Consider the following 23,781-nt stretch of genomic DNA (forward strand, 5'->3'; position numbering starts at 1 on the left):
ACAGCACTGATAATCAGTACCCTGATTATCAGTGTAGATGTCCCTTTAACTCAAGCCCGTTATCAGCTCTCTTCACCCCTCCTTACGCTGTCAGCGCGAGTAAAGGAAAGCTGATAACTGGATTGCGTTTACGTTGTGATCAGCTGTCATTGGCACAGCTGATCACATAGTAAAGGGCTGCTGTGATTGGCCCTTTACCCTGATCTGCAATTAGCTGAGTCCGAAGGACTCAGATCACAGAGCGCACTGCACGATCACGGGAGGACACCATATGACAACCTCCTGACATAGTAAGGCCGCACTGTAGCCGTCATTCGGCTATAGCATGGGCGGGAAGTGGTTAAAATATTTTCCTGGCTGTTATATTGATCCAAAGCCTTCAATGTTTTTTGAGTAACTAACCTGGAAAAAGTATGCAGATCAATTTTTGACTTTTCCCTTACTTCACTAATTCAGCACACTTCATTCTTTCATACCTTACAACCAAGAAGATCACTTTGCACACTGTTGAGAACAGGGATTGCTTCAACGCCACTATATCTTGTATTGGTTGTATGCTGTTGTTATGCATCAGTTGTGGTTTAAAGGGAATAGCTGCAACATTACTGAAATATAGATGGACTTGAGTGTATAGGGTTGGGTCTTGATAAGCAAGAGTTTTCCCTGTTTCTTGCAGATGTACAGTGACTGATCAACTAATGGATTGTGTTAAGCTGCACTTTAAGAATATATGCGGATTACTATTTGGTACTATGCATTGCATTCTTGAGATTGCCCCTTACTTGTTGCTCATGTTCAGTTCTTGAACATCAGTATAGGGAAGGATTACAAAGTTTAAAAGAAAATTAGACAAACACATTTTGGTCCTAAAACATTTTTTTTCATTTATTAATTGCTCTAATGTCGTACACATAAGAAAATACCAAAAGGCCTTATGAGTAAGGCTGGCATTATGTACAGTGGCTCCTCCCACAGCAGGATTCAGTGATGCTCATGCTGGAGGCTGCTTGCGGCCACCATAGTTTGTTCATTACAAAGACAAAGAATAAAAGTGATTAGCCTTCATCACGCAAACCATTCAAGTATCTTAGTACAAAGGTTAAATAATTGGGATCATTCCAGATGAGATTTCACTCCAGTATATTCAGACGTGCAAGCTGCGGGGCAGTAAAGCCCCTTGGAGAAATGGAAATCGCTCACAATAACAGCCATACAAAGGGAGAAGTACCCTTTTGTGTAGAAAACAAAAATCTAAGAGACATTACATACATGAACATTGGCAAGATGAGAACCAATGGGCCTGAAAACAAAAAAGTTTAACAGTACTTATAAGGATCATTATTACAATTGAACAGCAGTCTAGGATTCCAAACTCCCAAAGAATGATCAAATATGAATAAATTAGTGTGAATTGTCAAATATTTGTTCCCAATATGCATTCTAAGAACATCTGCTCATACATACACAAACATGTACTATTCAAGCCAAACAATTAAAAGAGTATAATACAGCACATTCATATGTAAAAGTGTTATAATAAGAAAAACAGTTATTGGGCCTATCCACTTGATTAATTCATTTCTAGATGGTTGTACATCTCCAAGTACCTTCAATAATTTTCAATGCCATACAAAGTTTAGCCATGAGAAAGATGTAAATCAACTTCTGCACCCTGTTTCCCTTAATGAAGTGCAGACAGGTGTTTTCATTTTCTGTTTCACAAAAGTGATCGGAAAGAGTGTCAAGCAGAAACTGATCCCTATGATGCAGCCATTATGCATACCACAGGTTTTATTACTCCAGTGTCATGCAGACATGGTGGAATATAAACCATGCTGCCACACAATGACCTTACAGAGACACAATCTTTATGCCAACCTTAATTACTTCACTGCTTGGATGTGAACATGGAAAAGAAGGAATATATTCTATATGACTGCTGCAGATTGAGGACTCTAAAATGACTTGCGGTATTATTACAAATTACAAGAGGAAATATGGCATGATCATCTGGTCTAGCAGGTTTATCACCATTTCATTTATATGCTTTTTATTTTCAGTGCAAGGTCTTGTATATGCATAAAGATGAAACAAAATGGCAGCAAGTTTTAGAAATAAAAAAAAAACTACAAAACAAATGAGTTGGGGCTGTGTTTCTATCATGCGTGTGTTTGATATTTAGGCCAGTTGTGCCAATTTATCTATATTTTGCATCTGAATACAAACCTCAACGTTCACACTTGAAAGGGTCCAAGAAGGCACGTTTAGAAATCATTTTCTGTTTGGTTTCTCCTTGTATACTTATTTCCTGCCCATTTTAAAATGCTTTAGATGGTACAAATGCTGTATTTGGGCAGGAATGTAGTAACAGAGGGGTATGAGAAATTGCTATGCTCAACCGTCTGGACCCCTTACTCCATAAACATAGCACCAGGCAAAAGGAGTTATTGCTATATATGCACCACAGGTCATCTTTGAAGAAAAGCTATTCAAAAAGGCAATAGGAAACATCTTAAAAGAAGAAAATACTCAACCTATCTTCACTGAAACAGAAAATATTTCTACACCATAAGTCAAGAACTATTAAAAGAAACAAGATTAAACTTTTATTGGCTTTCTTGCCAACATGTTTGTAGTAGGGAACTGTACCAGCAAGTTCTTCTTTTAGTCACAATTCTATTGTATATCAATTTCATGTGACCAAATCCATGAAAATGTACGGGTTGGAAAAATAAAATCAGTTGCAACAGCACAATTTTAACCAGATTTCCCAGCAGTATGGCTTATTTTTACACAAAAACAAGTTCAATTTTCCATACCAGAAAAGTGCATTACATATAACAGAAGTCTAATGAAAAGAAAATGGTGAGATTCAATGCCATCTAATAAAATGTGATACCTATTGTTGAAAGGCAGAAAAGAAAGTGCAACAAAGAAATATATACACCTGGCAGCTGGAGCTGAGTGGCATGTTCAACTTGTGTTCAAAATCCCTTCTTTTTTTTTCCTACCACACATTCATGCGGTCAGGAACACATATCAGATACATGCAGACCCACTGCTTCCAAATGGATGCAATGCCTGTAATTTCAACCGAAGCCAAGCAGATATGTTTGTAAAACGGACTAGATGTTAGTAACACTTGAAAGCACACTCCAATGATATAATGTGCTACCTTTAACTATTCATAATTATAGACATAAGGGTATCTAACTTTGCTTAGCAGTCAAGACAGTGTGTTTTCATTGTGTGTCTAATATTTTACCTTGGTAGAAAATATGCACAAATCAGTTTTGAAAACTTCACTTTGGCTAAGGGGAGTCAAAAAGCCAAGCCAATGTTTTACTTTTACTTAAAGATAAAAAAAATATATACAAAAACAAAACCAAGTATGTTAACGCTATTATTTACCAATACGAACCTTACTTGCTTTTCGTTGAAAAATGAAAAGAATAATTCACATGTACCACTTGCCAAAAACATGAATGATTATGAGATTTCGTACACACAGGCATGCTTCCATGTGTCTTCAGGCACAAGATTCAGTTAACCACTCTTTAAAACAGAGCTCAGCAGTTAGTGAAAATTGAGTTTCCCTAAATGTTACAGAAAAACTCTTGTCTAATTAAAAATTAGGATTGTTTTAAAAAATAATGGGCTGTTGAGATCACTAAGGGCCCGGTGTGCTGATATGTTCTCATACATAAGGCCATACACTGAACCAATCTGTGGTTTTAAAGCTTTAATTTAAAAAAGGAAAAGAAAGAAAAAAAAAAAAAAAGAAAAAAAAAAAAAAAAAAAAAAGGTTCTCCCAATCAGCAGGCATGACAAGTTATTACCGTTACTAACCTGTATTACATCCCTGTTGGTATTGCTTGGGTTGCCCTACCCAGAAACTCATTCAGAGGCCTTTAAGAACACTCTCACATGACAGATAACTCATAGTTAGGGCATAGACTTGTACGTCAGTTGAAATGTGAAACCAATATCACAGGGGCTCACAAAAAAGGCTGTGCTGGATAAAGCAGTAATATCAGGGACCTTGTAGGAACCCATTCTTAGGCAGCATTTTTAGGTTTAAACATCTAAAATTGCTGAAGATTGAGGAAACGACTGAAAATGATCAAACATAACAATGGGGTTATGCAAAAAAGTCTGGATACAAATAGTAATTATTGTAGTTCTTTAACTGCGGCCCACCAAACAGAACCCTTGGATTGGTGCTGAACACAACACAAGGTCCAAGCATCTTCCATGAAACCATGGTTGCCATATACTGGAGGGTGAACTGAGAGCTTTTATAATCTCTGTGTACTGTCCACTGAGCTCTGAGATAAAATGGTGACTGAAACTCAGCTATGATATATCATGGAAACAGCAAAAGTGCTCGAGTTTATAAGCCCTTGTATAAAAAAATTAAAGGAACACCAAGTGTCAAGAGTTTGTAACAATAAAACGTAAACATTTTCTCTGGCTTGAACTTGCCCATTTACAGGTGCATACAGAAAACAGTTTCCCCCAGTTCAGCCCGCACCCTAAAAAGTCTGAGCATTTTAGTGGCTGTGATTTGATTTAAGAGATTGGCATTTAATCTCCATTTAATTTTACCCATGTTTATGTTGTATGGCAGATAGATGGGTTTACAACATTGAGAAGAGAACTGCTTATGAAAGGAAATTATAACCATTAAAGTCCTTGGTTATGTGAACATATACTCATCAAGGTATGGTGAAAAAATATTTAGCACTGAACTGTACCGTCTTCATTATCATCGTACACACATTTTCCGTACCTTTGTAAAGAGTTGCGTAGCTATTTTACAGTTCCTTGTTAGTGTAAAGATTTTTTTTTTTATACAGCGCAGCATATAATCAAAGTAAGAATCCCAGCCTTAACATATATCAGTGCTCATCATCCATGTATAGAGATATTCAGCATGATTAAACAGTTCAATGCATTCATTATCCATGTGCAGACATCTTCTGCCATATCAGACCATCATCCAGTGAGTTTAGGACAGGGTGTGGCAAGGGACTCTATATGGAACAACCACCACTGTATCTTCAAGAGAGCAACTTATTAATTCATTACATCTCTAAGGCTAGAATCCACATTGTTAAGGAACAAAGGTCGATTGTACCAGTCATCAAATGCATATCCAAATATCACTTAAAAAAAATAAATCATTCACTAGAAGATAAATACAGGATAATATATAGCAGCTTTAAACTAGTACTGACTAAAAATGTTAGTGTGGTGGTACAGATGGCACATCAGTAGCGCCAAATATACTGAAGTTCCTTTGGGCAGGCAAAATACACAATGTTCTTCCAGAGCTGAACTCTGCTAGGGAATGAGCAAGTCACCAGGTTGGAAGAGTTGTGACTTTTCTGTTTCATGTACAGAAAAAAAAAAAAATTGAAAAAATGGCAATCTTGCCCAATTAGAAATGGTCATGTAAAAAGGAGGATTGATGATAGAAAAAATGTACCCTCCTAAATAGATACAAACTAACACCCACTGCTCCATAAAAAAAGAGAAAAAAAAATAGGATGACTGCATAAAGTCCAGTTACATGGCCCTTTGTAGACATCTGTGTGAAGCACAATGCTTGGCATTTTTAACATATGTAATAGCACAGGAAACAAATTTAACAACGAGAATGTAAGTATCCCCTACATCTTACAGCTTAAACGGCCAGCACCATGTAGATGCTTTAAGGACTAGTTGATCCAGTTCCAGGATCTATAAGACCAGCTTTATTTTTACACTCAAAGCCTTAACTCATGCCTGAGTATTTTTTAAAATTCAGTACAACTACTAGGAGGTACCTAGTAATTGTAAAATGCCATTGGAAAGATACCATACCGCTAGTTCGAATATAGGTAGAGGGTTGTTCGTGTGCTCCTGTTCCAAATCTATCAAAAATAAAAATAAAAAAAGCCTCACAATGCCTTCAATGGGCTCCTGAACTACTACCATCATCCTCAAAAGTGCTACATTAGTTGTGACGGGGAGAAACTGTGCAGTTATCCCCAGTAAAAAAAAAAAAAAATGGTATGGGGCACAAAGCAAGCAGTCTTGTGACTGCTGGAATTCAAACACATGTTTGAGAGTCTTGTTAAAGGAAGAGTTAACTTCAATCTCTTTCCCTGCATATCCTTAAGGTTTCCTTGGAAAAACAACTGAGGGAGGGAAAATAACTGATCCCTTTTAAAAGCCACTGACAAGTTTGACATTTTTAAAATGGTACAGGGCTAGTCCATTTTCTGAGTCAGTCAAGGCTCTGGTTATATCTTCTTTTCCTAGTAGAGGTGGTATCTGAGGAAAAATCAAGAACTGCAGAGGTCCATCGACTGCAATACGTCGTCCAGAACTGGAAAAGTAAACATGGCAAAGATCAATAACTGAAATGAAAAACAAATTAAAAAAAATAGTTTAAATACTTTAGCCAAAACTTTCTTTTTACTTCTGGGTAGAGTGAAAAGTGGACACTCATCTTTAGACAAAATGAGAGGAGAAAGCCCACAATTATCATGGGAACAGGAGGTGAGAAGAAATGTCAGGAAATCTGTCCTATTGACAATTTTCAATGGGTTATTATAAGACCCCTTACACAACGGGGCGCTTTTCAAGCGTTTTAGCGCTAAAAACTGCACCGGTAAAGCGCCTCTCAAGCCACCCCAGTGTGAAAGTCTGAGTGCTTTCACATTGGGGTGGTGCGCTTGCAGGACGGGAAAAAAAGGCCTGCAAGCAGCATCTTTGGGGCGGTGAGGGAGTGGTGTATACACCGTTCCCAAAATGCCCTGCTCATTAAAATGAATGGGCAGCGCCGCAAAGCACTTTGACAGCGCCGCAACACGGGTGCCATTAACCCTTGCTTTGGCTGCTAGCGGCGATTAAAAGTGCCCCGCTAGTGGCCAGTGCCGCCCGCACCGCCCCAGTGTGAAAGGGGTCTTAAAGCAGGTCTGTGATCATTTTGTTTGCTTTAACCATTTGTTTGTCATGTACTCACATTGGCTTTTAGGTCTTGTTCACATGGGGGCGTTTTATCCATGCCCTGTATAGGGCCACGTTCAGTGGCATAGGAATGCACAGGTGTTGTATGCATCCCCATAGCTGTAAATTGGGATGCAGTGGCTGCATGAACACAGCCACTTCCCCTAATGTGCCAATGTGGTGTGCGCCCGCAGTGCTGTCACCAATGCCCCATTGACACCTGAGCGTAGCGTTTTCAGGCAGAAAGTTGCACGATTTTGCTACGGTTTTTACCTTGATTTTGTACAGTTCAAAAGGTCACCAAGGTAAAAAGCAGAAAAATGCCCAAATCTGCCTAAAAAAAAGTTCTAGAACTTGTTTGAGCTTCAGGCATTTTGGAGCTTCTCGCTTCAGGTGTTTTGGAGTGGAGACGTGAACCATCTCCATAGAGGGTAATTGATTTGTTTTCCCCTCCAGCGTTTTGTATCTTCAGGCTTCAAGCTACAAAACGCTCAGGTGTGAATGGGGCTTTAGGGAGCAGGGATTGTGTCCTCGCAGGCTCAGTCTCCCAACAGACCTCAATAGGATTGCCCATACAGGGATACACACAGCACCTGTGCATCCCCATGCTGGTAAAATATGGCCCTGAACAGGACACGGATTAAAATGCCCCATGTGAATGAGGCCTTAGAGAGGGGAGAAAATAAGCAGGCTTCACAAGGATCTATAACTAACCTTAACTGGCAAAAAAAAAAAAAAAAAAAAACACCCTATGTCCAGTAACCATATCTTCCTACCCTCACTTTGAGGAATGGGTGAAAATTCTATAAGAAGGATCGCAGACAACAATAAAAACCTAAGTTCCACTTTAAATAAACTGAAAATGCAACTTTATCTGAATGGTCAGAGTCATAGACCACAATAAATAGGGCTAAATGAGTTTTTAAATTCCATTTCCACTAGCAACCATAATCCGCTTCAAGTCTGAAGTACTCCAAGGATACCGGTAGAAAGAAAAAAATTGGAACTTTGACTTAACTGGAAATTTCTTATAACACAAATAGTATTTATAGACCATGGGTTACAAGGTCTATGGTCTAGACAGACTACCTTCAGGTGATTGTACACTTAAAAAAAAAATAAATTCAAGCACAACTTGCTAGGGCTGCCCCCATGTACAGTACTCATAACCCCGTCAACTCTGTGGGATGCCTGTTCTTTCACCTTGTAGCTGAAGCTCAAATCAGCCATGACCTGGACATCCACCTGGTAGAATGTATGAACCAAGTACCAGGTGGCAGCCTTGCAAATCTGGGAAGCAGATACCCAATGCCAAAAAGCCCAAGACAACAACAACTGGTGAAAAGGGCTCAGAGAGCAAGGAGGAACACTGTCACTAAGGCCAAAAGCCCTGGAGAGGAGTTGTCCGATTAATTTGGCAATGGTGAAAAGGAAGCAAGACACCCTCTGAGGGACCACAGGTAGGACAAACAGGGACTTAGTCTTGCAAACGGTGGCTGTGCTGTCAGGTAGACCCTGACCACATCCAAGCAATGTAGGCAAGACAAAGGGAAGGAATAACAATGTCCTCAATGAGGTGGAAGGAAGAGACCACCCTAGGTAGGAAGGAAGGTTTTGGTCTCAAAAAGGCCTGTTACAAGAAAGAGCTGCCAACTCAGAAAAACAGCTGAAATGGCCACCAGAAAGACAACATTACAAGTGAGGTCTTCCTATGGAATAGCTCCAACTGGTTCAAAGGAAGGTCTCAGAGAGTGCCAGGTAAAGAACCCAGAGTTGCGCAGGAGGTTACATTGGGGGATTTATATGGACAACTCACTGATGACATGTCTTTACAAGGGAATGCGAGGCAGACCGAAGAAAGGTCAATATATGAGTGATAGAGTATTTCCTGAGATTAAGCTTCCTGTCCTCCCACCAGGCAAAGTAAGCCTTTCATTTGCAATGGTAAATCTTGTTGCAGTTGGATTTTCTTGCTCTGAGTAAGGCAGCAACATCAGATTCATAAATACCCCTGTCCTTTAGGACTTAGCCAAGCCTGAGACTGGGAAGAAAGATGGAATAGGGGTCCTTGGGCTAGTACATCTGGTCTGCTAGGAAGAGGCCAAGGCTCGTCTGTTAGAAGTCCAGTTTGGTATCTTCAGGCATGGAACTCTTTCCTCCTCTATCTTGCAAAGCAGTCGAGGGAGGATCTTCATCAGAGGGAAGGCATATACCTGCTTGAGTTGAGTCTAAGGAATCATCAACTGCAAAGCCTATAGGATCCCGGGTCTTAGCTACAAAATTGTTCAGCTCTTTTTTGAACCTAGAAGCCAGGATGTCCTCACATCTTGTTTCCCAGGATTTTGGATGATTTGGGTGCAGACTACTCCCCTGAGTCTAAGCATTGATGGCATAGGAAGTCTGTCTGCCAACTGTCCACTCCAGGGGAGATGATGGCCAAGAAAGCTGGAATGTGAGCTTCCGCTTATGGCAGCTTGACTTCTGGTGCCCCCCTGATGGTTTATGTAGGCCACTGCTGTGGCACTGTCCGACTGTACCTGGACTAGATGACCTTGTAGAAGGGAGGCTCAGTGGTGTAGAGATAATCTGATGGCTCTCAGTTCCAGAATGTTTATGGGAAATTTGATTCCTGTGGGACCAGGTCCCCTGGACACTCAGGGACTTGTAAATTCCACACCAGCCTACAAGGCTGGCATTGTCACCACGTTCCAGGGTGTGTGAAAGAAAGACTTTCCCAATCTAAGTGCAAGATTGGAGCTCCACCACATCAACCTGTTGCTAACTACACACATTGCACTATGTGCAGGTGAGCAGCTAACGCAGGATCCAGTGCCTGAAGCAACATTACAGGCCCGCCCCACAGAGTGGGGTTTGGGCATGGTCCCCAAGTTACACAGCGAGGGTAACTGATCTGAAAGCTGCTAGATAGCCTAGGGCAGTAAGCAGTCAGAGAGAAACAACTGAATGGTCTAAAAAGAAAAATATATCTCCAGAGGAGACTAGCAAATAAACAAAGTCTCAGTGGGCGGGGTTTATGCCCCCCTCTAGCGGTGGGCCTAGCAAGTTTTTTTTGCCGATGTCCAATCATCTGAAGGTAGACTATATAGAAACCCATGGGCTATGAAAACAAGTCCTATGTCCTCTACAGCAGGATTAAGATATATAGTGTATTATGATTTTCCATTCTAAAGGCTACAATGACAAATGCTGGCCATGTAACACAGCAAAACAGGATAAATTATTTAGGGTGAATACACTTTTTTTTAGGGGGTTGACCACACAGATGTTGAAAGCAGATGAGAATCAAACTTCTGTGGCTCAATTCCAGCATTTGTTAGCAGAGTTCTAAGGATTCTCTTGGGTGTGACAATCCCACACACCTTACATTACAAATGTAGCTCTTCTATGAAACACTAATGTATTCATGCATTTATAAGCAAGCAAAAGCCTGTCTGTTTATTTTTATCACAAAGATGCATGACAACAAATTTTGTGCCTTTAATAAGCTATTATACTGTTAGATTATAACTCTCTTCAGCCCAGATTGTCATGGAAAAACCCAGTGTACATTAAGGATTGTTACATTATGGTTAACTCACCTTTGATGCAGGCTCCTGTCTACTGCTTGGGGTCCACTGTCCATGCCACGCTACTATGAGAGGAGGCAGGCTGCTCACATTCTACTGGCTCGGTCTGAAAAATACTTTCATGTTATACACAGACATTTTGAGGCAAGCATTGAGCCAAACATTTCTGGGAAATGAAGACTATATACACTGCAGACATTTGTGTGACTAAGGAAAGGTGACGATGAAGTGCTGAAATCAGGTTTTTGGTTGGTACCTTATCCTATCACTGGGCATATTAGCTCTAGTTCAGCAGCTCTTCACAAAAATGGGATTTTTTAAAACAGCTTCCCTGTAAAATCCTTTTCTTTCGAAGGACATCACGGGACACAGAGCCACAGTAATTACTGATGGGTTATATAGGTATCACTGGTGATTGGACACTGGCACACCCTATCAGGAAGTTCAACCCCCTATATATTCCCTCCCCCTTGCAGGGATACCTCAGTTTTGTAGCCAAGCAATATAGTGTATTAGAAGAGGGGTGGGACCTCTGTGTCCCGTGATGTCCTTCGAAAGAAAAGGATTTTACAGGTAAGCTGTTTTAAAAAATCCCATTTTCTTTCTCGAACATCACGGGACACAGAGCCACAGTAATTACTGATGGGATGTCCCAGAGCAATGCTACCTGAGGGGGGGGAACCACGACCAAGTAGGGTGCAATCAGACCTGAGGACCCTGTACCGCTGCCTGCAGCACACTACGCCCAAAGGCGATATCCTCATGCCTTCTCACATCCACCTGATAGAATCTGGTGAATGTATGAACTGAAGACCAGGTTGCGGCCTTGCAGATTTGAGCCATAGAGGCCCGGTGATGCACTGCCCAAGAAGCACCAATAGCCCTTGTGGAATGTGCCCTGATCTGAAACGGAGGAATCTTCTGTTTCAAACCGTAAGCTTGAATGATCAACTGTCGAATCCATTTAGAAATGGTAGCTTTTGATGCTGCCTGTCCTCTATTGGGACCCTCTGGCAGCACAAACAAAACATCCGTCTTGCGGATCTGAGTAGTTGCCCCTAGATAGGCCTTAACTGCTCTTACTACATCCAACGAATGTAGAGATCTCTCTTCCGGAGAACAGGGATCTGGAAAAAAGGAAGGTAGAACAATGTCTTGGTTTAAATGAAAATCAGAAACCACCTTCGGTAAAAAACTAGGATGAGGGCGTAGTACCACTCTATCCTTGTGTATAATCAAATAAGGCTCCTTACAGGAAAGAGCTGCTAATTCTGATACTCTTCTAGCAGAAGAGATGGCCACCAGAAAAATTAATTTCCTTGTCAACAAGACCAAAGGAATCTGACTTATTGGTTCAAAAGGCCGTTTCTGTAACACAGCCAGGACCAAATTCAAGTCCCAGGGGTTTAGGGGCGCTTTAACCGGAGGATTAAGACGCATCACCCCCTGCATAAAGTTTCGGACCAAAGAATGCGAAGCAAGTGGCCGCTGAAATAATACTGATAAAGCAGAGACCTGGCCCTTGATGGTACTCAAGGCCAGCTTCATCTCTAATCCCATCTGTAGAAAATCAAGGATTCTACCTATGACATATTTCCTGGGATGCCAACCTCTGGATTCACACCAGGTTATATAAGCTTTCCAGACTCTATGATAAATCATCCTGGAAGCTGGCTTCCTTGCATTAATCAAGGTAGATATGACAGGACCTGAGAGCCCACGACTCTTCAGAACGTGGGTCTCAATAGCCAAACCGTCAAATTTAGCGTTTGTAAGGCAGGATGGAACACTGGACCTTGAGATAACAGGTCTGGGCGTTCCGGTAGTGTCCACGGGGAACCTACCGTCATCCTTACTATTTCTGCATACCAAGTCCTTCTGGGCCAAGCGGGGGCCACCAGAAGTACCGACTTCCTTTCCTGCCTGATCCTGTGAAGGAGTCGTGGTAGTAGCAGAATAGGCGGGAATGCGTAAATCAGTGAGAACCGATGCCACGGAATCACCAACGCATCCGTCCCGCATGCAAGAGGATCTTTTGTCCTTGCCACAAATCTGTCTATCTTTTTGTTGAATCGGGATGCAAAGAGATCTACATCTGGAACCCCCCATCTTTGGCATATGGCCCAAAAGACGTCGGGATGCAGAGACCACTCCCCTGGAAGTAACTGCTGGCGACTTAGATAGTCCGCCTGCCAATTCTCTATTCCCGGGATGAAAACTGCCGATATGCATGGCACATGCATCTCTGCCCAGACTAAGATCTGGTTCACCTCTTTTTGAGCAGCTCGGCTCCGGGTGCCTCCCTGATGATTGACATAAGCCACTGCTGTGGCATTGTCGGACTGGATCCTGACCGGACAACCCTGTAGCCTGATAGTCCAGGCTTTTAGAGCTAGATGTATCGCCCGGATCTCCAGAATGTTAATGGGTAAGGTCCTCTCTATCTTGGACCATACTCCTTGGACCGCAGCCTGTTCCAGAACTGCTCCCCAACCTGACAGACTGGCATCTGTTGTTACCACCGTCCAGGTAACCGGTAGAAAGGATTTCCCCTTCTGCAGGTTTTCGGGTATGAGCCACCAATTGAGGCTCTGACGCACCGCATGCGACAGGTGCATCGGAAAGTCTAATGCCTGAACCTTCTTGTTCCAGGTCGACAGAATACTGTGTTGCAGCATTCTTGAGTGAAACTGAGCATAGGGAACTGCTTCGAATGAAGACACCATCTTCCCTAGTAGCCTCATACAAAGGCGGACTGAGGGACCCTTCTTGGTCCTTACTGTCAGAATCAGCTCTCTCAAAGCAGTGATCTTTGCCTGGGGTAGAAATATTTTCTCCTGGCTTGTATGTATAATCAGACCTAAATATTCCAGTCTTCTTACTGGTTTTAGGAAAGACTTTTCTAAGTTGAGGATCCAACCCAGGTGTTCTAGATACCTGACCGTAGTCCTCAAGTTTCCATTCAAAGAGGCTACCGACCGGTCTATCAAGAGCAGGTCGTCTAGGTATGCTATGACAGCTATACCCTGAGCCCTTAATCTGGCCAGAGGAGGAGCCAAGATCTTTGTGAACACTCGAGGTGCAGTGGCTATCCCAAAGGGCAGAGCCATAAACTGGAAATGGCGCCCTCCTACCTCGAAGCGCAGAAACTTCTGATGAGCAGGAAAAATGGGCACATGCAGATATGCATCTCTGATGTCTATTGATGCCAGAAATTCTCCTCCCTGCAGGGTGGGAACTACTGTTCGAATTGATTCCATGCGGAAGGATTGAATCCTTAGGAATCGGTTCAGATCCCTTAAGTCCAAAATGGGCCTGACATCCCCATTTGGCTTTTGGACCGTAAAAAGGTTGGAATAGAAGCCCAATCCCTGGTCCTTTGCGGGAACTATCATAATGACCTCCTGCGACAAAAGTCGCTCTAACGCTAGAAGGAGCGACTGCTTCTTCTCTGGGTCTCTGGGAACATTTGATCTGAGGAACCGAGGAGAAGGGAATTCCTGAAACTCCAGCTTGTACCCTAAGGTTACCGTGGAGACTACCCATCTGTCCTGGAAGTCCTCCTGCCAGAGCTCTGAGAATTGTCGCAGTCTTCCCCCCACTCGAGTGAGCGGGGGCGCCCCCTCATGCAGAGGTCTTAGTGTTTTGCCTAGTAGGCTTCTTTCCCCAGGACTTCTTTTGTCCCTGGGGTTGACTCTTGTCTCTGGACCCCGATGGAGGCGGCCGTCGAGACTGCCTGGAGGCTGAAGCCCCCGGCGCTAGGGAAAGAGTCCGTTTGAAAGAGGGACGCTTACTCTTCTTCTTGACAGGTAAGAGAGTGCTTTTCCCACAAGAGATTCTCTTGATATAGTTATCCAAGTCCTCTCCAAACAACCTTGCACCACGAAATGGAAACCCAGCCAGTAGCTTCTTACATGGTGCTTCGGCTGACCAATTTTTCAACCTTTCTCGGCGGAAAAAAACGTTTGTCTGGGTGATCCCACTCAGAATAAATAAGCTTTTCAAGTAAAGTATGAACAGGAAAAGCATGTGCTGCTTGGAAAGGTTTCAGTGACCCCAAAGCAGAAGAGGATTCTTTAGCAGTTTCAGGTATGGGCAACTTAAATGTGGAGCGGACCAATCCAGTGAGGATCTGCACTAAGACTTTCTCCTCTTGGGAAGTCGCAGAGGGTCCCTCTCCACCTGAATCCTCCGAAGAGGAATCATCCATCCCATCCTGATCCTCTGAAAGGGATTCATCTCCTTTATCCCAGAGCTCCTCTGTCTGAGGGTCTTGGGGAACAGAGGAAGGCCTAGTGCGTTTTCTTCCACTGAGTGAAGACGTAATCACGGCCATTAATCTTTCCTCTAGACCATTAATGGTTGAGGAAAAAACCTCTTGTGTAATATATACAGGGGCTGAAGTGCCAGAAGCAGGTGTAGCCCCTGACCCCGATGGCTCTCCCTGGCTAGCCGTCCCTGGCCCATCTTTAGGGGGGAAGGATGCTGCCGACAGGGGGCCCTCAGAACCTGAACGAGATCCCCTAGTGTCTCTGGTTCCTGGGGTGCTTGAACCTCTTCTACCCATAGTGCAAAGCAACAAGGTGTGAGGTATACAAATGAACACTGTCCGCTGAGCGATGTAGTCTGGCTAAAAGCCTTGCTACCCAATGCTCAGTCTGGTGTTACTTCAGTAAATGCTGCCTAGGAGAATGCCTGTGTCCCACCTTACATGCGACCGTCAGCTCTGTGTCTCTCAGAAGGCTGAGTGCACCTGTACAGAGTGCCTTTAATAGCCTGCAGCTGGCCTGAGTGGGAGTCTAAACACTCTGTGCTGACATCCCGCCCCCTCCTCTACCGCCCCCCCCCCTCGAGTTTTGAAAAAAAAACGAGCGCTTCCCGCACTGCCGACTCTCCTGTCATGCTCTGGAGAAAAGGCTGGGGATGGGGGGGGGGGGGGGGGGGAGGAGGGAGACTGGTAACAAGATTTGCCTGAACGGCTATCTTCAGAGATGGTGGCCATTAGGCCACAGAGCCCGGGTGGTATAACCACTTTCTAGACCCCTGTGGCCCCTCTCTAGCCTGGGGGGGAGCATTCAAACATGAGAAATCCCCCCATCCACCTTACCTGCTTGCAGCCTGCTTGATACGCTGGGACATACACAGCGATTACAACACCTGAGACAGACATTCAGCATGTGTAGGTTTGTGCTCTTGGCAGCCCCCGGTGGTCACAATAGGCATAGCATGCATTTACCTTAAAGGAGAAAAGCCACTAGAACTCAAAAATTCTGTGGAATCTCCTCTTACCTTATCCAGCCGCAGGGTGCCGTTTACACAGACCCAATCTTCACCTCTCACGGTGGGCTCCGTTTGAAAAAACCGTCAGAGACTGGGGCCCCCATCAGTAGGGGGATCCAACAGTTCTGGGACCGTAAAGCACCTCGCCAGAAATTAGGAAGTTTAAAGCCATTTTCTGATCTGCGGGGTCCAGCTCTCTAAAAAGAGAAGCATTACGGGTAAAACCTCGTTTCTTCGGACACGAGGCCCGGGTACCATTCAATTCGGCCATGAAAAGACACTTTGAATGGATCCGGTTCGCCTGGCTTGCCCCAGTATAGGATCTTAGGATATTCCCTTTGGAGCTCAGCACAGGACATCTTTACACGTCCATCACCTAAGACACTGGCGTAAAAACTGAGGTATCCCTGCAAGGGGGAGGGATTATATAGGGGGTTGAACTTCCTGATAGGGTGTGCCAGTGTCCAATCACCAGTGATACCTATATAACCCATCAGTAATTACTGTGGCTCTGTGTCCCGTGATGTTCGAGAAAGAAATCATGGTTACACTTAGGAATGGAGGACAGCTGTAGTTGAAGGTTAAGTTCACCTTTTAAAAAAAAAAAAAAAATAGATGCACATATTTGTGCATTTTTTTTCCCGGGAACCTTCAAAGCATTGCACCTGCGATCAGTAGATTGCGGGTGCAATGTCAGGCTCCTGCAGACAAGCCCTACAGTTTTCTGCCTGTGCCTCTTTATGGGCTGTTTGAAAACGGCAAGGCTACTTTCACACTGGCGCGTCAGAGGCGTCGGTGGTAAAGCACTATTTTTAGCGGCGCTTTATCGCCGTTTTTGCAGAGGTTTTCGGCCGCTAGTGGGGTGCTTTTAACCCCTGCTAGCGACTGAAAAAAAGGTTAAAGCCGCCCGCAAAGCGCTGCTGCAGCGGCGTTGCCCATTGATTTCAATGGGCAGGGGCACTTTAGGAGCGGTGTAGCCTCTCCTCTCACTCCAGTTTGAAAGCCCGAGTGCTTTCACACTGGAGCGGTGCGCTGGCAGGACGCCAAAAAATGTCCTGCAAGTTAAAAAGTTTTTGCCTGCAGTTCTGCTTTAAAGAAAAGAAAGGAGATCGATCTATCTCTCTATAAAAAAAAGTGATACTTTTTATAGCTCTAAAGAAGGGGGAAGTTTGTCTTTTGCTGTGAACATCCCCTACTGCATATTTTGCATATTTAAATGGAGCTTAATGCTTCCGCTTTTCCACTTTCAACCATTGTCACGTATATAACTAAATCATCACAGAGCTGCAGGATTTGCTCTCATTTTAGACATCAAAATGAGACAAAGTTCTCCAAAAACTATTACAACTGCTTTATTGAGGCATACAGCATGTGTAAATAAAGCTTACGGATGACATTCCAAGAATGTTTTTTTTGACCAAATTGCATTGGTACAGCCTTGCTCAATGTAAGTATACAAATCACAGGGCCACTGAAGATGCTGATAATCACTTTAGTAGTTGCAATACATACAATAGCTGTGATCCTCCAGGTGCTGCTCCAGCAGCTTCCCCTGTGCACACTAAACATAGAGGGCTACTCACTCTGCACAATAGTGCCATTTAATGAAGGCCCTGTATTGTTTTTTTTTAAATACAAGATGTTTCCTGATTGGCAGACGTGAAGAAGGAGGGAAGGATGATGTCACCATCTCCACCTTGTCTAATCAGAGGCTGCCTTGTACTGATTGAAATACTCTCTAAATGGTGCCAGTGCTGAGACTATGGTGGCACCCTCCTGTGCTCAGAGGGGAAGGCTCTGAGTATAGGGCAGACTGCTACAGTGATTTTCTGCAACCCAAGTGGCCCTCTGGATACATCAAGTCAAGCTGGACCAATATAAAATTTGCAAAAAGAGGATTCAACGAGTTCTGCTTTAAGTCATCAGAGCCAGCAATGAGGAAATGGAACACCGGATTATATGTACACTCAAGGATATCAGTTTACCAGGACCGGATATGACACAGCAAAGTGTACAATAACAGTCTTAAATTGCCATTACAAAACAAGAATTGTGAATTGAAGGTCAGTCTGCATTGCAAAATGGATAATTTTTTTAAGAGAATAAAGTTTTATTGAAGTGTGGCACAATGACAATGAAAGGTCAGCAGAATACTGCAATGACAATATTACATTAGACAACAATGAAAAAGGAAACTTAAAGTGTAAGTAACCCCCCCCCCCATCGTTTTCAGCCAAGGAAGCTGCCATATTTGCCTCTGTTTAATCTACAACTGCCATGATGCTACACATGTGATCAGTTAGGACACCAGCGATTGGATATTTGACAGTTTGGTTGAGAGCACAACCAATGGGAGTGTTACATTTCTGGCACATTCCGGAAATGAAACTGTTTTATGGATGGGTTTACTTCCGCTTTAAGGGAGCGCAAAAGCTTCTGCCAGTTACGAGCTCAAGTGTCCACTTGGTCAGCCTTACTATTAGGGACTAACTAAGAGGGGGGAAAGAAGCCGAACCCCATACCAGTGCAGACTCAAGGTGTGCGCTAAAAAACTCCTTATTCCACAGTAGTCGGCTTTCATTAGAAGTCCAACAAAATGGTGAATTAGGTGGCACTTTTTCAATGTAAAATGTGGGAAAAGAGCCATAAAATGAAAGAGAAGAGGCAGTAGATAGAGAAAAGACTGTCCGATGAGCACAGTCCTAAAGAGCAATGGCAATTGCCTAATTGCGTAGGAAAGAAAAGTTTGCAGCAATCAGAAAATTCAATCCAAGGAAGCCACAAGCCGATGAGCACAGTCCTAAAAAGCAACGGAAATTGCCTAGTTGCGTAGGAAAAACAAGCCACAAGCCCCTGAACTTTGTAAAGTTTTCATTGGCTGTGGCCAGTAACTCCTCCATTCTCATTTTGTACAGTAAGTCAGTTTAGTGACCCATTCTTGGATAGTGAGAGTCATAGCGGGACTGCCAGTGTCTAGGAATCAGGGCATGGCTCACCATAATTAGGAATCTAAAGAGGTTCTTTTTAATGTGCTTCATGGAACCAGAGATCATGGAAAGGAGGGCTACTTCCAGTGTCTCCGGCCACATCTTTTCTGTAATAAGGTGGCTTAGTTGAAATATAGTCATCGAAAATAGTTGAAATTTTGAGGACCACGACATATGGAGATGTGTACAACCTGGCTCACCACATGTCCAAGATTGATCCAGTATTGACTATATAATCTTGGGTAACGATGCCTGGCAATGATACCATTGTGTCAGGAGTTTGTGATTCTTTTCCTGTGCCTCTGAAGCTAGTGTTATTTTAAAATTGAGGAGAAAGGCTTTGTTCCAATCCTCTGGGGAGGGACTACATCCTAGGTCTCGCTTCCAGTCTCGGATATAAAATGGGCGATTAGGGTAAGCATGCATGAATAAGACACCTTAAAGTGTGTATACAGCATGGAGACAGTCTAGCTCCCTAAATGGATTCAGGTCTCTGTGAAGTCAGTCCTTGTCAAGCTATCATAAAAGTGTTGAAGTTGCAAGTACGGCAGCCACTGTCCACATGGGTGGGACAAGGGTGCAATGTCTCACAGGGGTTTCTAAACTCAATAGCAGGAAGCTGCTTCCTCCTGCCTTTGCTAACATTGTCAGGGCTGCCAACCACTGTCTGTGAAGCCTTGGGCACTCAGTGCAGAGGCTCTATAGGATAAAATGTAGCTGCCATCACTTACCTTTGAAAAAAAAACTAGTTGTCTTTCAGTCTCTGGCTTTAAAACATAAGTTCACCTTTACAAAAAACAAAAAAAAAAACAATGCACTTTTTTTTTTGCAGGTAAAAAAATATGCATTATTTTTTTGTTAGGGACCTGCAAAGCATTTAACGCCACGGTCCTGCAGACTGTATCTGTTTGCCCATTCCCCCGATACGAGCAAGCAATTACACATGACAGGAAGCTCAATGAACTACCACAGCTCTCAACAGCTCCGTGGTAATTCATTGAGAACTACAAACGGAACAGCCCCAAAGGGGGAGCCCCGCATGGCCACATCTTTTTTAGATGGTGACAGTTAACCGGAGTTAAAGATCCCCCACTAGCTCTCAGAATGGGGAATCAGGGCAGAGTGGGGCTGGTGCATATGTAACATGTTACAACCTAAATATGGGTGTAAAGTGCAACATGGTACAAAAGGTGAACTTTTCCTTTAAAGTAAAACTAAAGGCAAACTATTTTTTGTTTTAATTTTAGATAGAGTGGAGATGGATTAGAATACCTTTTTCGCTGTCTATGACCTTGTTCGGGAAATTCACCCTCTCTTTTTAATTTCAATCTGTTTATTGGTCCATCCTTTATATTTGAACTGTTAATCATTATCAATGAAAGTGAAAGTAAAAAAAAAATCCCAAATTTTGGGTTGTTCCCAGAAAAAAAATAGGAGGGGCAAATTTTCTATGGGGATACTGGTTCTGGTGACCTGGGGGGCCCCTGGGGATTCTCTTAATTTGCAGGGATTTCATCCCATTTCCTGTTTTGGCTATGGGACAGGAAGTGAAGGTAAAGCTCCCCAACAGGACACAGATGGCAAAAAAAAAAAACACACACGGGGGTTATAACCCTCACTTGCTCTATCCAAAACGAAAAAAAAAAAGAGTACAGTTCTACTTTAATACTTTGAGTTGCTAACCTGGAACAAGTAGATCAGGAAAGACAGAGAATAAAAGAAAACTTAAGTCCTTTTCTGCATACTGATTGAAGGTCAGTAATTCAAAGTCTTTAAGCAGACAATGGTCTCTTTCATTACACAATTTTACAAAAACAGTGCTGGAAACAGTTACTTGCAAAAAAAAAATAAAAAAAAAAGAAGAAGGATCAGTTTATGGCCACCCTAGGGTCTCATACACAAAAGCATTTACAGTATGCAGCTGTGTGCATACCTAATGCGCTTGATCAAGAAAAGAAAATTACTCCAATACTTACATTTTGCCTCCTTATGCTGCCACGCGGCTTGGGAACAGGCTTTGATGGTCGGGAAACAAGAGCTTCCGGAAGACGGGATTTCTGTGCCTGAATGGCCAACTGATATGCAACTTCAAAAGCCTGGCCTAAAGTCAGAATTATTTCATAGGCCTGGTTCTGTATTGAAAAAAAGACATATATATCATTTAAGAAAATATGTAATAGAATGGAAAGAGTCTTGATTTTAATCAAAGTTGAAAACTATTCTAACACATGCAGACAGATATTTGTCTATTTAACAGAATTTATTTAGAACGACATTAAAAATACAGTACACTACAGCCAATTCTATGCAAAACATTCTTTTGGAGCAGCATTTCCCAACTTTATGTAGACCAGGGTCCGGTAAATTCTTCCAAAACCTCCCATATTCCAACAGTTAAAATAAAGGCGAAAAAAAGAGAAATTTTGACTTACCAGTGAATTTAATATCTTAGAGTACAATACAGGACCCAGGCAGAGTATTTATACACCATGGGTTATAAGTATGTACCTTCAGGTAATTGAACACTGGCAAAGCCTTAGAGGACACGGCCCCTGGGCTTCTCTTATAGCCCTACCCCACTCCAAGTCCTCAGTTTTGCAGCAAGCAATGCAGTGTAACCAAGGAGTGGAAGGGAGGGTGGTCTGTGTCCTGTACTGTACTGTACTCAGATATTTAATTTACAGTCAAGTCAAAATTCCTCTTATCCTAATTGTACAGTACAGGAATTTATACAACATGGGATATCCCCAAGCATTGCATAAGACGAGTGGGCAACAATGAGGCAAATAGAACTGCCAATAGGCCCAAACAATAAAAAGATCAGAGGTTCCAACATCAGATTCCTGCTGAGAGAACCATGCAGTCTAAATTTGCATTTGCAAAAGATTGGATGTCCACCTGGTAAAACTTTAAAGTATGAACAGATGACCATGTAGTGGTCTTAAGACAACTGGGCAACAGAGGCTTGATGTCAAAATACCTAGGAAACTCCCACTGGTCTGGTGGAATTGGTGCATAAAATGCAGGAAGAGAACGTAAGCTCTTGCAATTATATTCCCTATTCAATATTCATCATGCAATGGTGGACTTCAAAGGAGGGTGGGCCTTGCGAGGTTCCAAGCACAGGACAAAGAGGAAATCCATCCATTTAACTGGAGCCATAGCTTTGAGGTATACTTTAATAGCTCTGACTACATCCTGGCAATGTAGAGATTTCTGGATGCTTAGGAGTAGGGCATAAGAATGGTAGGTTTCAGATTTCCACTTCAATGTCCTCATTAAGGTGGAGTACCGAAAAAACCTTTGGGAGAAAGGATGGCCTTGGACGCAAGACAACTCAGTCTGTGTTAAGTATGAGGAACAGCTCCTTACAAGAGAGACACGTTTGACCAATGTAATAGCAATCAAAAAGGCTACTTTGAAGGTAAGATCTTTTAAAGGAGTATCTCTGTTGGCTTCAAATGGTAGTTTCTGCAGGGCACAGACAACCAAGCAGAGACCCCAAGGAAGCATAGGGTTTTGCTAGGGGGCTTAATATGAGGTACAATTTGAAATAAGGTAGAATGAAGTCAAAGGCCTTTGAAAAAGAATGGATAAGGCTGAGACCTGGCCTTCGAGTGTGCTTAAGACCACGTTCTGGTCAAGATCTGTTTGTAAAAAGGTCAAAATGCAAGGCAGAGAGTAACCTCTGGGATTGAATTACCTGCAATCACATCAAAAACCTGGAGGCTAGGATGTTTACATCCAGAATCCCCCATTTTGACATATCAAACTGAAAACAAGTGATGGTGGCAGCTTCTCAGTTATCCACTTCTGGGATATGGACTGCAGTAATAAGTTCATATAACATAAGTTCAGAGTATCCTACTCTTGCTGCAATCACAAAACCTTTGCCTTTATGCACCATAACCTGGAAAACTTTTGACTGAAAAATAAAATGTGTGTTAGGTTCTCTACCAAGTCCATGTTACGTCGACAGCCAATTTTCATAAAATAAGGCCCATGTAAAGCCAGTCTTCTTTCCCCATCTTTTTACCTCCCACCTTGTTGCTATGCTTATTGCAACTAATATAAAGAAGAAAAAGCACCGCGCTGTATACCCTTAAACAATTAGCACAATCAAGTAATAAATGACATACAATAAAAAAGAAGAAAAAGCAGCCGCTTATAGGTGAGATACACACACTAAACAATAAATAAAATAGAAGCAGCAGCGCTGTAAACCAAAATGTGATAAATAAATGTCACAATAGTGATAAATAATGCATAAAGTCCATAATCTGATCAATTGAGTCAGTACAGTTCTAACAGTGACAATCTTCAAAGGTGAAACGGATGAGGAACCCCAGCATGGGTCTCTTCCAGAAATAATTAGCGAATGAAACTGGATACCTTCACCGCACCACTGTGATATGAGTAAAATACACGCTTACCAACTGGCAAGCTTAAGAAAGCTTGTGACCTTAACCCGGTCGGGGCCTTTCTTAAGATGGAGACACCACTAAACCGCTCCTTAGACTGTGACTGGACCACTAGCCTCCATAAAAAGGGGAACCTGGATGCGGGAGATGCTAAACTCCTATCCAGGAGTTGTTCTCACAGACTGTGCGGCTGCTGTGCACACACCGGCCGCACAGTCTGTGAGAACAACTCCTGGATAGGAGTTTAGCATCTCCCGCATCCAGGTTCCCCTTTTTATGGAGGCTAGTGGTCCAGTCACAGTCTAAGGAGCGGTTTAGTGGTGTCTCCATCTTAAGAAAGGCCCCGACCGGGTTAAGGTCACAAGCTTTCTTAAGCTTGCCAGTTGGTAAGCGTGTATTTTACTCATATCACAGTGGTGCGGTGAAGGTATCCAGTTTCATTCGCTAATTATTTCTGGAAGAGACCCATGCTGGGGTTCCTCATCCGTTTCACCTTTGAAGATTGTC

At 42.8% G+C, this 23,781-nt stretch overlaps 1 protein-coding gene across 5 annotated transcripts in view; it reads right to left on the reverse strand.

The window, feature by feature from the left end:
- Positions 1-858: 858 nt before the first annotated feature.
- ANKS1A (ankyrin repeat and sterile alpha motif domain containing 1A) overlaps positions 859-23,781 on the reverse strand; it is a 175,226-nt gene continuing 152,303 nt past the window's right edge. For all 5 annotated transcript variants that reach the window (XM_073616016.1, XM_073616015.1, XM_073616019.1 and 2 more), the window contains 3 exons: positions 20,830-20,985; positions 10,599-10,692; positions 859-6,376 (listed from right to left, as the gene is read on the reverse strand). In XM_073616016.1, coding sequence (XP_073472117.1) covers positions 10,618-10,692; positions 20,830-20,985 — 231 coding nt within the window. In that variant the 3' untranslated portion in view covers positions 859-6,376; positions 10,599-10,617. The remainder of the gene's footprint in view (positions 6,377-10,598; positions 10,693-20,829; positions 20,986-23,781) is intronic.

This window comes from Aquarana catesbeiana, linkage group LG02 (genome assembly GCF_042186555.1).
Source record: "Aquarana catesbeiana isolate 2022-GZ linkage group LG02, ASM4218655v1, whole genome shotgun sequence".
NCBI lineage: Eukaryota > Metazoa > Chordata > Amphibia > Anura > Ranidae > Aquarana > Aquarana catesbeiana.